This window comes from Plectropomus leopardus, chromosome 6 (assembly GCF_026936395.1).
Source record: "Plectropomus leopardus strain MGB_pleo_1.0 chromosome 6, ASM2693639v1, whole genome shotgun sequence".
NCBI lineage: Eukaryota > Metazoa > Chordata > Actinopteri > Perciformes > Serranidae > Plectropomus > Plectropomus leopardus.
This window is the reverse complement of record NC_142181.1, coordinates 1,210,832-1,226,671: the sequence shown is the minus strand read 5'-3', so window position 1 is coordinate 1,226,671 and position 15,840 is coordinate 1,210,832. Positions and strand designations below refer to the sequence as shown.

At 35.0% G+C, this 15,840-nt stretch overlaps 1 protein-coding gene across 1 annotated transcript; it reads left to right on the top strand.

Annotated features, from left to right (window-relative positions):
• Positions 1–5,454: 5,454 nt before the first annotated feature.
• esrrd (estrogen-related receptor delta) lies at positions 5,455–15,493 on the top strand. The gene is made up of 8 exons (XM_088078451.1): positions 5,455–5,691; positions 6,947–7,250; positions 8,174–8,327; positions 9,031–9,147; positions 10,349–10,453; positions 10,546–10,707; positions 11,703–11,975; positions 14,741–15,493. The coding sequence occupies exons 1-8, from the start codon at positions 5,642–5,644 to the stop codon at positions 14,977–14,979; spliced, it is 1,404 nt and encodes a 467-aa protein (XP_087934577.1). The 5' UTR covers positions 5,455–5,641; the 3' UTR covers positions 14,980–15,493.
• Positions 15,494–15,840: the final 347 nt, after the last annotated feature.

Sequence of the window (15,840 nt, the reverse complement as noted above, 5' to 3'; positions counted from 1 at the left end):
CACACACACACACACACACACACACACACACACACACACACACACACACACACACACACACACACACACACTTTCACCCTCAGGCAGCATTAATGGGATTATAGTGGTTCACCCAGTACTGAGGCTGAAACTGTGAGCCAGTGGAATATCAGCTTTCACTGTCACAGAACGGCCAGCGCGTGCACACACACACACACGCACACACACACACACACACACACACACACACACACACGCATGCGCGCGCACACACACACACACAGAGGAGGGTTTATTTCATCAACACAAACAGTCGAGTACAAAAATGGTGTTTAGAGCAGAGCTGAGCGTTAAGACACATAAATAAGAAAATAGTCACATTTACACTTTAAAAAAAACACAATAATATATGAAAAAGTTATTGATATACACATATGTACACAAAATATGTAAAATAAAGAGGAAACTAATAAAAATATGGAAAATATATGAAAACTAAATTTTATGTTTATCATATACTAATTACGAATAATGTGAATGTAACATTTTTTAATATCATCTAAATGAGTTACACGTAGAAAAAAAAATAAAAATTATGTTTAAAATAAATAAATATTTGAAAATGTCTCAGACTAAAAGAACTTGTTTAAGAGTAAAGGTCCTGCAATCAAACTCTTATACTGTTAAAAATTCAAAAGTTTCAGCATCAAATTAAACAAAAGAGAAAAAGAAATTTAAAGGTACTCTGATATCGACACTAAAAACGCGGCAGTTTGATACGCCGCCGGTCAGCCGGATGGAGCCTGTCGTGGCGGTGTGATACCAAAAACAGCCCAAAGTGGAATAATATATAAATATGTTACAAATAATCAAACTATATATCATGTAGTAAAGTAAAGTAAAGTAAAGTAAAGTAAAATGTGGAGATAAACAGTCAGTAAATAAATGTTTAAAGTTTAATTAATAGCTGGACTAAAAAGGTAGATTTTGAGTTTGTTTTTTTTTTAAAAAAAGAAAAAAATCAATATTATTGGATTTTATTGATGCATTAATTCATTCAAAACTTTAATGTTTTACACTGGTGTGTTGTTGCAGGACAGAAGCTAGAAAGTATGAAGAAAACTACTATAAAGTATAAGAAACTACTGTCAGATGTAGTGCAGTAAAAGTATAATATTTCCCTCTGAAATGTTTTTTTGTATACATTTAAAAGATAAATTGTTAATTATTATCATTTGTGAACTTTGTTTTTTCAAGGTAATTTATCCTAATAATAATAATTGTTATTATTATTATTTAATTTTTACTTTTTTTATTGTTGTTGTTGAATTTTTTCCCTGCACAGTATTCCTACGCTGCGGTTTTAGTGTTTTTTCTTGCAGAGCGTGGCAGCGCTGTGAGGCGCTGTGAGGCGCTGTGAGGCGCTGTGAGGCAGCGTTGACTCAGAGCGGCTCTGACCCAGATCTGATGGAGGTGAGTGGGTCAGCGTGTGTGTGATCGCTGTGTGAATCCAGATTTGCTCTGTTTATCTCAGGATATTTTTGCTCAGATTATCTCGCCGGGATCATTCACCGGCTTTATTTATAGCCTGGAACAGAGTTTTATTATCAGCAGCGAAAACATCACGACGGTTCGTGTTGTTTTCTCCAAGTGAGTCTGTCATAACTTTACCGACAAAACTCTACAGGTTTCAAAACCATGGGGGAAAAAAAACACAATGAGCAATTTAATAACTCTACCAAAAATTAGCAAGAAAATAATAATGAGCACAAGAAATTTTCCTAATAACAAAATAAATCAACAAAAAAAATCTACAACAATCCCTGGAAATCCCCAAACAAAACAAAATCATAAAATGACCTGGAAAAAAAAATAAATTAAAATCACTCAGCCAAATTATTTTTAAATATACAATTATATTTCTATGAACAAAATGCTCAGGCCGTGAATGATATATGCACAAACTCCTCTGATAAAACCTTCAGAATATAACGGAATAAATCTGTTAAATTTTGGTGTTTGGCTATTGAATTTAAGATTTTTGGCTCAGAATATGACAGAAAACTAATTTTGACACACACTGTGTAATGTAAAATTCAAAGCATTTTTAGACAGAGGATAAGAGACTAGGGTAAAGCTTTTAACTAATTACCTGAAAATTGTAAAATAAATATATTAATTAATAAAATATTAAACAAATCAAAAGAAAACTATTATAGCGGAAATTTTGGATATCTCTTTTTATTGCTCCATAAATGAGAAAATACTGTCATCAGCCATTGAAAAAATTAATTTTCGCCTTTTTTCAATGAACAAAATGCTCTATAAATCAGGCCGTGAATGATAAATGCACAAACTTCTCTGATAACACCTTCAGAATATAGAAAGGAATAAAACTATTAAATTTGGTGTATATAAGTGTTACTGAAATTAGGATTTTTGGATCCGAAAATGAGAGAAAACTAGTTTTGTAATGTAATGTAAAATTCCAAGCATTTTTAGACAAAAGATAAGACACTGTAGGGAAAAGCTTATAACTAACAGATATCACCATTAAACTTCCCCAACTGATTACTCACATTGAGATTTTTGTAGATCAATTTTTTCTGCAAATTTGTTTTCAAATATACAAATTATACATTTTCTAATTGAATATGCACTTTTGCATGTTACAGAGGTAAAATCGCCTAAAATCTCAAAACTGACCAGTGCATGAAGAGATTTTTTCAGCTGTGAAGCCTCGCCTTTACAGTGTGGATCATAAAAATACAAATAAGTTAATACATATAAAAATATATGACAGACAGACAGACAGACAGACAGACAGACAGACAGACAGACAGACAGACAGACAGACAGACAGGCCTCGTTATGAAACAGCAGATGAAGGTGAGACTGAGCTGAGCTGCCTGGTCGTCTGAGGGTGAGATTAGGACACTGTGTGTGTTTGTGTGTGTGTGTATGTGTATGTGTATGTGTGTGTGTGTCACATCTTGCTGTTTCAGCATCCTCACACACACACACACACACACACACACACACACACACACACACACACACACACACACACACACACACACACACACACACTGACGCAGTACAAAGAGTAAACAAGTGTTTTTTTTGGATTTGACCCCCCAAACCAGATATTTTAAGCCAAAACATGATCTTTTCTTAACTATAACCAGGTTTTTTTTATGCCTAAACCTAACCACACATTAACCCTTCAAAAGCTGGTTCATCAGTGTTCTTGTGCTGCTTTCAGACACCTTTCACAAGCATTTAAACCTTTGAAACGCGAGCAAATTGGTTTGATTTCTTTCAGAAACGTGAGTAAAGACAAGAACTGGTCAAAGGTGTCAAGAAAGTGAAAAATAGCAGAGAGCAAAACAAAAAGAGAGAATCACTGGAACATTACACCAAAAAAGTGATTAGTTAATGTTAATAATTATTAAAATTATATAAATAAATTTGTGTTACAGACAAAAAATATTCATATTTATTAACATTATCATATTTTGTCTTTTAACACTATTTTCTTTATTTGTTTTGTGTTTTACTTTAATTTTTTGTGCTAGTTTTCAGATAGTTTTCTTTTTATTTACAATTTTTTGTTCATTTTTGTGTCCGTCTTAAGTTGCTCATTGCTTCACATCATTGTCTTTTCAGACATCAAGCCAGTTTGTTTGACAATGACAACACCGCCTCTCCGTCACACAAAAAACAAAAATACCCACAACAGACTCTGGCAGAACCTGCTGCTGCACCTCATGCAGGAAAACACAAGTCAAAATAATGACACATCCAAGAAAAACAAACAAACAAACAAACAAGGCTGCAAAAAAGAAATAATGGAGCCAAAATCTAAAGGGGGGCGACCCGGCTCTAAATGTGGAGTCGCACACGAGTCTTAATTAAGTTAATTCATTTATTTCCAAAAGATGAATGAAAATACAGTCAGGAAGTAGTTAAATTAACCAAAGTCTCAAAAAAACGTGGCATCTCTTTAATCCAGTTTATAAAAATAAAATGTCAAAATTCACAGTAACTGATGAACCTTTGAAAATGTGCTCATTGAATAACTGAACGTTTGTGATTCAGCTTCTTGTGACGTCAGCAGATCTCTGCTGTTTACTCAGCGACTCGTCTCTGTTTGCTGTAAACACACACACACGCACACACACACGCACATACACACACACACACACACACACGCACACACACACGCACACACACATTACAGAGGTGAGTCAGTGTGTCCGTGTGACTGTGTGAGCGACAGATTTAAAAGTGTTTTATCGACAAAAACAGCAAAGAAAGTTTGCCGATCAGAGCGGAGACTCAATTAATCGGCTAACAGATCAACCGAAAATAAATTTAATAGAAAACTGAACATTTTTCACTTCTAGATCGTTTGTTGAAAAAAAAAAGATTTTTTTGAGACTTTTTACTTGTTAGAATCTGTTTTATTAACAGGAATTTCGAGGAATTTGCCTTTTGGTGTGTTTTTTTTTTTTGTGCAGGAAGGAAAAAAGAAAAGAGGATTCCCGCACACAAAAATGTCATTAAGTTTTTAGCTCACCCTCTCTGACACAGGGGCGGAAAGAATAACTGCAAAAGTCGAAAATCATATATTAAAAAAAAAAACAATTTCCAGTTAAGAAAAAAAATATAAGAAAATGTACCAAAAACCTTTCCAAATAAAAAATACTAATAATAAATATATAAAAATATATGAATTACATGAAAACTCAGTATCACCTAATCAAAAATAATGTGCATGTCACAAAAAATGAGCAGCAGCAAATAAAAAAATGACTTACATAAACAAAGACGGCCACTTAAGTGATTTATACTGAAAACAACTTTTTTTTAACAACTTGTTAAAAAGTCTCTCATGTCATTACATTTCTTCCAGTTATTTTCTGTTTATTAATTTTATTTTTTTGTAATATTTTAATTGTATTTCACTTTAGCAATTTTTATTAGGATATTTATTTAGGATGTTTATAAATTTTAAGATGTACCCTTAGAGATGAAATATCATATTTATTTTTTTTTGTTCGATTATATTTTATTTTAGCACTTACTCATTACATGAGTAACATTTTCTTGTATATTTTAACATTTTAGGATTCTTTTAAAAAATGGTATTTGTTGTTTTTAATGATATTTATATATATTTTCAGGCATAACCCCGGGGCCAAAATATTACAGCATTTAATATATTCAACATAAACTATGTAAACGTTTTTATGGTGTTTTTTACTGAATTGATAATAATAAAATGTGGAGCTGCAGGTTGACCTCGGCACAGAGGAGCTTCGGTGGCCTACATCTGTCAGATCAATAGAGATGATAGAAGAAGAAGTCCCTGTACGGACAGCGATGCTGCCTGCTGATTGGCTGATCCTCCAGGCCCCGCCCCCTCTGATTGGACAGATAAATGACGCTGCGGGACACCTCCGAGCCTCACAAGTCTGCAGGAGACATCCGGTCAGAGTCCACTTTTTATTTCCAACTTTTTTCACTGGACCTGAAAGCACCATCAGAGAACCCCGAACGCACCACTGAGGCTGGTGTTTATTTTTATTGATTTAATTTTTGTTTTTTGGATTTGTCCGTTTGTTTTTGTGGAGGCTGATCTGGATTCAGGTTCAGGATGGAGCTGAAGGACTTCTGTCTGACAGACGACTTCATCGGTCCACAGCGGTGAGAAAACTCAAACTTTATTTATTTCTTTATTTATTTGTGTTTTTCTTCGTCTTCTGCTCCTTCAAACTCTTTCAGATCAAATTAAAAATTATTTTTCCTGTAACAGCAGCACCAGGAGAAGTTTTAATACAACCAACATATACTTTTCACGATTTTAGAAGTTTGTTTTTTAGGTTACAGAGTTTCTCTTTTCCCTTCTTTCTTTTTATTCACAATAAAGACAAGACATAACGAAAACCACAAAATAAGAATACAGACAAGCTCAAGACAAAACATCACCGATAACACCAGCAATGGCAACAATTTACAGTTTATGTTCTTTATTTAGTTATACATGATTCCCTGATATTTAGTATAAGTAAAAGTATTTTAGTATTTTAGAGTTTTATAGCTAAAAAAAAAGATTATCAGGATGAATCAGCTGTAATTTTTTTATATATAAGCAAAAAACTTAAGACCCAAAAAGAACATCTGATAATTTCTAAACTTTTGCGTTTGTTTTCTACAGTTTGTCGTTATCAGCAGATATCATACTACGTAAGATTTTAACACTAGTTTTAGTAAAGTAAAGCACTTTTACTACCAGTATTATTAGTCTTAGTACCAATTTCATTGTCCGAATATGAGCAGATTTACTCACTTAAGTACAAATTTTTAGCACCAAAATATGTATAAAGTACCAAAAGTAAAAGTACTCTTTGTGCTGAGTGATATATATTTTAGGATTATAATGATTGATGCATTAAAAGAGTCAACAAACAACAAAACTGAGTCACTGCTTTTGGCACCAACTCTGTTTTTGTTTTTTTTCACCTTTTGCTTTGTTTTTGTTTTGTTCTGTTTTTTTAAATTTATTTTTTATTTTTTACCGAACTATGATGCTGCAGCTGTCTCTGTGGTATTTGTGGTGGCAGCGAACCTTTTTTTAGCTGAAGCTTAGTTTTTGTTTTTATTTTGTTTAGTTTTTTTCTTGCTGGTTTTTGTGGCTCCAAACTGTATTTTACTGAACGACACATCGTGATGTTACGTGTCCCAGTACGAACCTTTTTACCTTTTTTTTACCCAACCCTCTGTTGGGTAAAAAAACGCGTCTCTGCGACACCAAATCTGGGTGTTTTTCACCTAACCTGTTTTTTGTTTTTTTTTAGTGGCACATTATGACATTTCCCAGCAGCATTTGCGCCTCCGATCCTGTGTGTTTTTCACCCAGCAGCGTTTGAGCCACCAAACATGCTCTTTCCTTCCTCCTCAGCCGCTTGGACTCCTCCTGCTCCTCCTCCTCCTCCTCCTGCCCCACTGATGAAGCTCGGTCTCCGGCCTCCTTCCTCCTGGACTCCTCGGCCGCTCTCAGCCCCTCACAGCAGGTCTTCCTCCTCCCCAGCCCGACCTCCTCCTCCTCCTCCTCCTCCTCCTCCTACAGCCCCCTCTGTGGAGCAGCAGAGCCCGACTCCCCGACAGGATCTAGTTCCAGTGGAGGAAGCGTAGGAGGCAGTGCTGTGGTGTCTGAGGCTTCAGTGCGATTTTCAGTGTCGCAAGCTGACTCATTTTCAGCACAGGTAGAGTTATTATTATTATTATTATTATTATTATTATTATTATTATTATTATTATTATTATTATTATCATCATCATCATCATCATCATTATTATTATTATTATTATTATTATCATCATCATCATCATTATTATTATTATTATTATTATTATTATTATTATTATTATTATCATCATCATCATCATCATCATCATCATCATCATCATCATTATTATTATTATTATTATTATTATTGTTGTTATTATTATTGTTGTTGTTATTATTGTTATTATTATTATCATTATTATTGTTATTATTGTTATTATTGTTATCATTATTATTATTATGTGTGTTTGTGTCACCCTCATCACCATGAACACACACACTGTAGTTTATTTAGACTTAATCTCTCTCTCTCACACACACACACACACACACACACACACACACACACACACACACCAATTTGCTTATTCAAATATACGCACTACAGCACCAAATGCTACGGTGGCCCAGAGGGTCAAAACACCATGACACTTCAGAAAACACTAAAACACTAAGACATTTCCCTTAACACTAAGTTTTCCCAAAACAAGACAACATGTCAGAAAACAAAACATTTTCCAAAACAAAACTTTTCGAAGTGCTCAACAACTTTTCCCAAAACAACGTTTTAGCAAACCAAACACGCGGCTGCGTCTCTCCGGTTTAGAGTAAAAGATAAATCGGGCAGACAGACTTTGCTGCAGCTCCTCTCTGCTTGTTATAAAGTTTTGAAAAATGGTTCTTTTGTTTCAGGAAATGTTGTCTTTTGACCCTCAGGGCCACCGTAAAATGTGGATTAATCTGCCGGTGAAAATAGTCCCCAAACAGAGTTTCTGTTTTTGTTGGTTTGTTGGATAAAAACTTGCAGGGACGAGCTCTGAGCGTGTTGTTTCTCTGCAGGTCGACTCCATCCTGAGGGGCGACTACCTGACACCGCTGGGCGCCGCGGGGCCCAAGAGGCTCTGCCTGGTGTGCGGTGACTTTGCGTCCGGTTATCACTACGGCGTGGCGTCCTGCGAGGCCTGCAAGGCGTTCTTCAAGAGGACCATACAAGGTGAGAACCACGGTGTGTGTGTGTGCCGATCAATAAGTGAGTTAATAGCCGATCAGTAGAGCAGCACTCATTGATTAGTGTGTGAAGCTACGAGCTCAAACATCAGCTGCCGGATTCAGAGACGCAGCGTCTCAGGGCTCAGACGACTGATTGATTAAGTGATTGATTGATCACGTCCGATCAGTTCATCTGCACGATTCAACAGGAAGCAACGAGAAGCCATAAAGATCTGCAGCAGAAGAAAGTAACTAAGTACATTTACTCAAGCACAGTTTGCACATTTGTACTTTACTTGTACGTTTGTGAATTAATTAAATTTAATTTTAATTTTAAGTTATTTTTATGATGTTGGCAAAATATACAACATTTACAAATCTAAATATACATTTTTTTTCTTATAATTTGGCAACAGAACAAGTGAAGATAAGTCCAGGGACATATAAACAGAACAAAATTCACAAATCTAAATATACATTTACATTCATTTATTTATTTATTTATTTACATAAAAACAGCCAAAAAGTAAGACAGATGCAACAAACATGAATCAAAACAAAACAAAAACAAAGAGGAAACACGGTTATTTGTATCTCTTATTGTTGTATCTTTGTTTCTAAATTCAAAATAAACCCTAAATTCAGTTGTGTAATTAACGTGATGTCGCTGACTCTCCTGTGTGTACTTCCTGTTTGTGGTTACCTAGGCAACATCGAGTACAGCTGCCCGGTGATGAACGAGTGTGAGATCACGAAGCGCAGGAGGAAAGCCTGTCAGGCCTGCCGCTTCCAGAAGTGTCTCCAGGCCGGGATGATGAGGGAGGGTACGTCCCGCCAGTCTGTCCTACAGTCTGTCCTACAGTCTGTCCTACAGTCTGTCCTACAGTCTGTCCTACAGTCTGTCCTACAGTCTGTCCATCAGTCTGTCCATCAGTCTGTCCTTCAGTCAGTCTGTCAGAGAGACTTCCCATGAGTCTTTGCAGGGTTTTTGAGCCTCTGGTTGAAGTCACTACAAACGTTTCTTATTGGAAAGCAGCAGAATTGTGTTTAAATGCCACAAAGAGACTCAAATTCATCACAAAAAGAAGCAAAACGACCCAATAAAAACCTTAAAATGACAGCAGAAAGATTTAAAACGGCAACAGAGATGCAAAACAGCTACAAAGATGCAAAAGTAAAACGACAACAAAACCCACAACAAAAACATTCAAGAGCTCCACCGGTGTCCCCGCAGGTGTCTCCGAATGTCCACTCCGCTCTCATTAAGTAATCGGTTAATGTCCTCTCTAACTGTCCAGATGTGGACACTTTAGCAGAAGCTCCAGCAGCTGCAGGAGAAGAAACTTGTAATCTGCATCTACACATCTCTGTGAAGCGGGAACATTTAGGCTGTTATCGGTGCTCTGTGAGGAACTGCTGCTACCGTTGTTGTTGTTGTTGTTGTTGTTGTTGTTGTTGTTGTTGTTGTTGTTGTTGTTCATCGACTCTGAAAAAGATTCAAAATGATCTAAAAAACCTTTAAATAGAGACGTGAAATAACAAAAAAATGATTTAAAACCACTACAAAATGCGATGAAAAACAGCTATAGAAAGATTAGAAACACCTACACAAAGCTCATTGGGGTCCTTCTGAACACAAATGAAATCTTTTGTCGTTAAAATATGTTTTTTATACTTACGTGATTAATGTCTATTGGCCCTAAATTCCAAAACGAAGGGAAAATGTGTGGAAACATGTTGGACTGAAGTAAGACTAAAGGTGTAACGCAGAATTATTTGATAATTTATAAAAATATGCTTTAAATAACAGTCAAACCAGGCGGGTCATTTTGACCCCAGAGGACAAAAGCTGTATGGCGATTGGGAGGAAATTACGAGGAACGCCTTGTAATGACCTCAAAGATGCAAAGCGACCTCCAGCAGTCGCTCTTACTTCAGTCGTGCTCATATTTGCATCTCAGCGGTCGTCGTCATATCGAGTCTGTTTCAGCGAACGGTGATCGTGACGTGGTCTCTGTGCTGCAGGCGTCCGTATGGACCGCGTCAGAGGAGGGCGGCAGAAGTACAAGAGGCGCGTGGAGGTCGGCCTGAGTTTGTACGGCAGAGTCCCGTACGGTCACCCCGTCAGCAGTAAGTTCACGCACCCGCCCCGACGTTTGATTAAATTACAAAAACATTTACTAAGTTGGTCATTTTATTTAATTTTATTGCCTTTTTTTTAGGAAACAAGGTGATTTCACACCTGCTGCTGACAGAGCCCGCCCCCCTGGCTGCCAATCAGGACGACTCGACCACTGACGGCAGCCTGCGGACGCTGCTGACCCTCTGCGACCTCCTGAACCGCGAGCTGCTGGTTCTGATCAGCTGGGCCAAACAGATCCCAGGTACCAATCACACAAAGAACACTTTTCACACACCGCTGCATTTTTCAGGAAAGAGATCTTAAATTCTCAGATTAACACGATTATATCTCTCGTTTCTAACTAACATTACATACAACAGAAACAAGTAATAAAAATGAATAGTAATGATAGTAATTTATACAATAAATAAGTGAAGAAAAATAAAGAATAAAATACTACTACTACTACTACTACTACTACTACTACTACTACTAATAATAATAATAATAATAATAATAATAAGATAAATATATAAATGGTCATATTTATATAAGCATATTATTTTTATTGCATTTAAATGATTTTTTAAAATTATGAAATCTTTTTTTTAAATAAGGAATACTCTGTTCTTGCTATTGCAATATTTCTTTTCCTTTACATGTCAAAATATTTTCTTTTATGACCAGATGTGTTTGATTTAATTACTTTTTTAAAATTACAAAATCTTTGTAGCAGATTGCAAAATCCTTTCCTTTAATTCGAGACCCTTAAGAGTTTTTCTTTTCATTTACCTTTATAAAAAAATTGAGAGATCTTTTGTTGCAATTTTTGAATATTTTAAGGGTTTTTTTTTTAAGTTTTTCCTTTTTGCAGGTTCGCAAATTCTTTCTGTTAATTACAAGATATTTTCATGCAATTATGGATTTTTTTTGTAAATTTCTTTTATTACAAAATATATTCTTTCAAGACCTTTTTTGTTGCATTTATGCAATTTTTTTAAAACTATGTTATCATTTTCTTTTTAAATTGCAAGAACGATTTCTTGCTATTCTAAAATACTTTCTTGAAATTAAAAAAATTGTTTCTTTTATTACAAAATATCTTCTTCCAATCACAAATTTTTTTGTATTTTTTCCCAAATCATGGAATACTGGAGGTTTGAATTTATATTCAGTTTCCTTTATAAAATTTAATTCTGACGTGATTATCCTCCATATTAACTGACACACTGAGTGACGCATGCTCCACCCCCTCAGGTTTCTCTGGGCTCTCATTGGTCGACCAGATGTCGCTGCTGCAGAGCGGTTGGATGGAGGCGCTGCTGGTGGGCGTGGCCTGGCGCTCGCAGGCCGTGGCGGGGGAGGAGCTCGTGTTCGCCGGGAATCTGCGATTGGACGAGGCTCAGTGTCGAGCCGCGGGATTGGCTGACCTGTACGAGGCGCTGCGACACCTGACGGCGAAATACCAAGCGATGAAGCTGAGCCCCGAGGAGGCAGTGACGCTGAAGGCCATGGCGCTCGCTAACTCCGGTATATTATTTTATATTATATTATATTATATTATACTATACTATACTATATTATATTATATTATATTATATTAGATTAGATTAGATTAGATTGTATTGTATTATATTATATTATATTATATTATATTATATTATATTATATTATATTATATTATATTATATTATATTATATTATATTATATTATATTATGTATTCATACATAATAAATACCTTTAAAAATAAATAAATTATAAATGGCAAATAGATAAATTAATTTGAAATTAATAATTACAAAAAATGTACTTTCACATTCACCCATTTGCCCTTGGAAATCAGTTCGATCTCATGGGACGAAGGAAATAACCAACAACTCAAGAAATGACCAAAAAAAATAGCGAGAAATAAATAAAAAAAAGTTTAAAAAGTAAAGTAAAATCTAAAACAAACAAGGAAATGACCTGAAAAATGTATGAAAAAATTAAAATATTATATATCCTGTGACATTTTTGAAAACATAATTTTAATAACCATAAATAAACATTTTTAATATTTTTTTCTCTTTTTAACATTAATATTCTTGCCAATACTATTGAAATATTATATTTTAGTGCACTTAATTTATGTGATAATTTCATAATAGTATTCATTAACCACATGGACATCATACTAAACTGAACCATAAATATTGTAACTGAGGGGTTAAACCTCACCGACGCCCCTGACGCCCCCCGGAGCTGCAGATCTGCCCCCCCGACACACAGCTAAAACACAAACACCCATATTGATTTACGATTTAAAGAGAATAAGTTTGGGGAGGGGGGGTCTGAACTTATTGATCCCAGAGGAGTGGTTATTGATATTGATCAGAGGCTGGCAGCTGAAGCATCCCCAAATTGATTAGCCCCAGAACTTTTAGAAAGGGGGCAAGATATATATATATTTTTTAATTTATGAGATCATCTTTTTCATTTATAACATCCTTCCTTTCATTTTTCTTATTTATTATTATTTATTTTTTTAAAAAAATATTTACAAAATCATTCTTTATTTGAATTGCAACATGTTTTGTTACAGTTTCCAAACCCTTCATTTTTATTTATTATATAATATCAATTTATTGTTGGGGACTATTTTTCAGCGGCGGATTAATTTATATTTAGTGCTTTAGTGAGTTTTTGTAGCACCAGGACTGTGTGTGTGTGTGTGTGTGTGTGTGTGTGTGTGTGTGTGTGTGTGTGTGTGTGTGTGTGTGTGTGTGTGTGTGTGTGTGTGTGTGTGTGTGTGTGTGTGTGTGGCTGAGTCGAAATACACTGGCACTCTATAACATATAAATATAAAACACTCCGCTGAGGCTAACAGCTGATCAATAACCTCTGACTGGCCATGTGTGACTGCATTAAACACTCCCGTTGAAGCAGTGCATGATGGGACACCTCCAGCTGAAGTCTGGTCAGTCTCCCACTGTCTGAGACTCGGATCAATAAAGTGTATTGATAGACTCGGTTCTGGATCTATAAACTGTTAACTGTCTGCTGGACACAGTGTGTGTGTGTGTGTGTGTGTGTGTGTGTGTGTGTGTGTGTGTGTGTGTGTGTGTGTGTGTGTGTGTGTGTGTACACACAAACACCCACAGGCTGACCTTGACCTTTTTTTTTTAACTCCCACTTGACCAGCAGTTGTACCCCCTGGTAGTCTTTTATTTTGAAGTTCTGTCTCCGTGGAGATGAAAATGTGTGACGACAATAAAAACAAACAAACATCAAACTGCAATAACATGTTAAAGACACAAGAAAACTAATGTTAATTATAAATTTTAAAAAATATTAAATGATGGTAAATATTGGTGAGACACAGCAGACTGAACTCTCTGTCAGGAATATTAGAAATATTACCTTCGCCTAAAACTGTAATACAGAACAACACTAACGTGTACTCCAAATCCATCGATTTAGCATTTATGAGCAGTTTATAAATTCTAATTTTTTGACTTGATGTTTGGCAAAATTATGAAATAATAATGCACATTTTTATGTGCGAAATACTACTACTACTACAACTACTACTACTACTACTACTACTAATAATAATAATAATGATAATAATAATAAGGAGTATTGATTTACTGAGTCAAATTGTTAATTTTTTCACAAAATATTCTTTCAAATGAAACATTTTTTTCTTCGAATTAAAAGATTTTCTTGCATTTGCAAGATATGTCTTTCGCAGTTACAACATCCTTTCTTTTATTTATTTCTATTTATTTATTTGTAATTATTTATTTTTTATTGTTTTATTTAGTTTTTCTTCCTTTATCTTTGACTTACTGTTTTAATATTTTCTTTCTTTTTTTTTTATTAAATAGGTTCTTTCAAACACAACATTTTTTTCTTGAAGTAAAGAGATTTTTTTCTCACATTTGCCTGATTTTTAAAAAAATATATAAGACCATCTCAGTCACAGCATCCTTTAAAAAAAAATTTTTTTATTACTTACAAAAAATGTTGGGGTTTTTTATTTAAGATGCAAGATTTTATCTGAATGGTAAGATTTTTTCTTGTACTAGAGCTCGTTTTATTCAACCAACAGTTCAAATCCAAACACTTTTTGACATTTTTATTAAAAAACAAACAAAAAAAAGAAAAAAAAGTCACATTTTTGCTTAAAAAAGATTAAATAATACCAGCAGATCAATTTTCTGCTGGTCGATTAATTGTTGCAGCTCTTCAGTTCAGCTCTTGAGGAGTAAAAGTGATGTCCGGACATCTTCCGTCTGTCCCGTCCTTTAGACGCTGACCCGGTGGACTGTCCAGACTCGGTGCAGCGGTTTCAGGACGGGCTCCACGAGGCCCTGCAGGAGTACGAGTCGTCCCGCAGAGAGCAGCACCGCGCAGGCCGCCTGCTGATGAGCCTCCCGCTGCTGCGGCAGACGGCCGACCGAGCCGTGCAGGCTCTCCTGCGGCTGCACCGCCACCGCTGCGTCCCCCTCCACAAACTGCTGCTGGAGATGCTGGACGCCAAAGCCTGAGCATCAGATCTGGGGACCATCAGCTGCAGCTCCACATGTGATCAAGTGCTCCTTTACGCGCTGAAAAAAAACAATAAAATACACTCTTGGATCAGCTGGAAAACGCTTCCTCACAGAGCTGAAAACCGGCTGCTTTTCTGACTTTTTAGAGATTCATGGTTCTGATCTTATAGCATATGAAGCATTCTGCAGATACACACTCGGTTTACTGAACTTTTACTTATAGTGGAGCATTTACAGTTTGGTATTAGTGCTTTGACATCAAGTTCGGATCTGAATACTACTGGATGGAAGCTGCCAAAATTTAAAATAAATCCAATAAATGACTGTAAACAAATTACCATGCTGATATATGCAAGAGCAGTCATAATAAAAATAAATCTAGGCATTAATTAATTGATAAAATGTGATATAAATTGGTACTTTTGTTTTGATTTGCTGCTTTATTTATTTAACTTTGTATTAATTCCCCCACCCATTTTCTTTTTTACTAATTAAATTATTTTTAATTGTTTTTAAATGTAGTTTTTATTTGTGCATTTATTATTTATTTGCTGACTAACTAAATAACTAACTTTTGGTTTGTTTTTGGATGATCGAGCTGATTTCAAAGGGTGAATATGAAAGTTTTTTATTATTATTATTTTTAAATTTAACTATAATTCTGTATGTATAAATTAATTATTATATATAATATAATATAATATAATATAATATAATATAATATAATATAATATAATATAATATAATATAATATAATATAATATAATATAATATAATATAATATAATATAATATAATATAATATAATATAATATAATATAATAATAGGTTACAGTACCACCCCTGGCCGCCGGGTGTC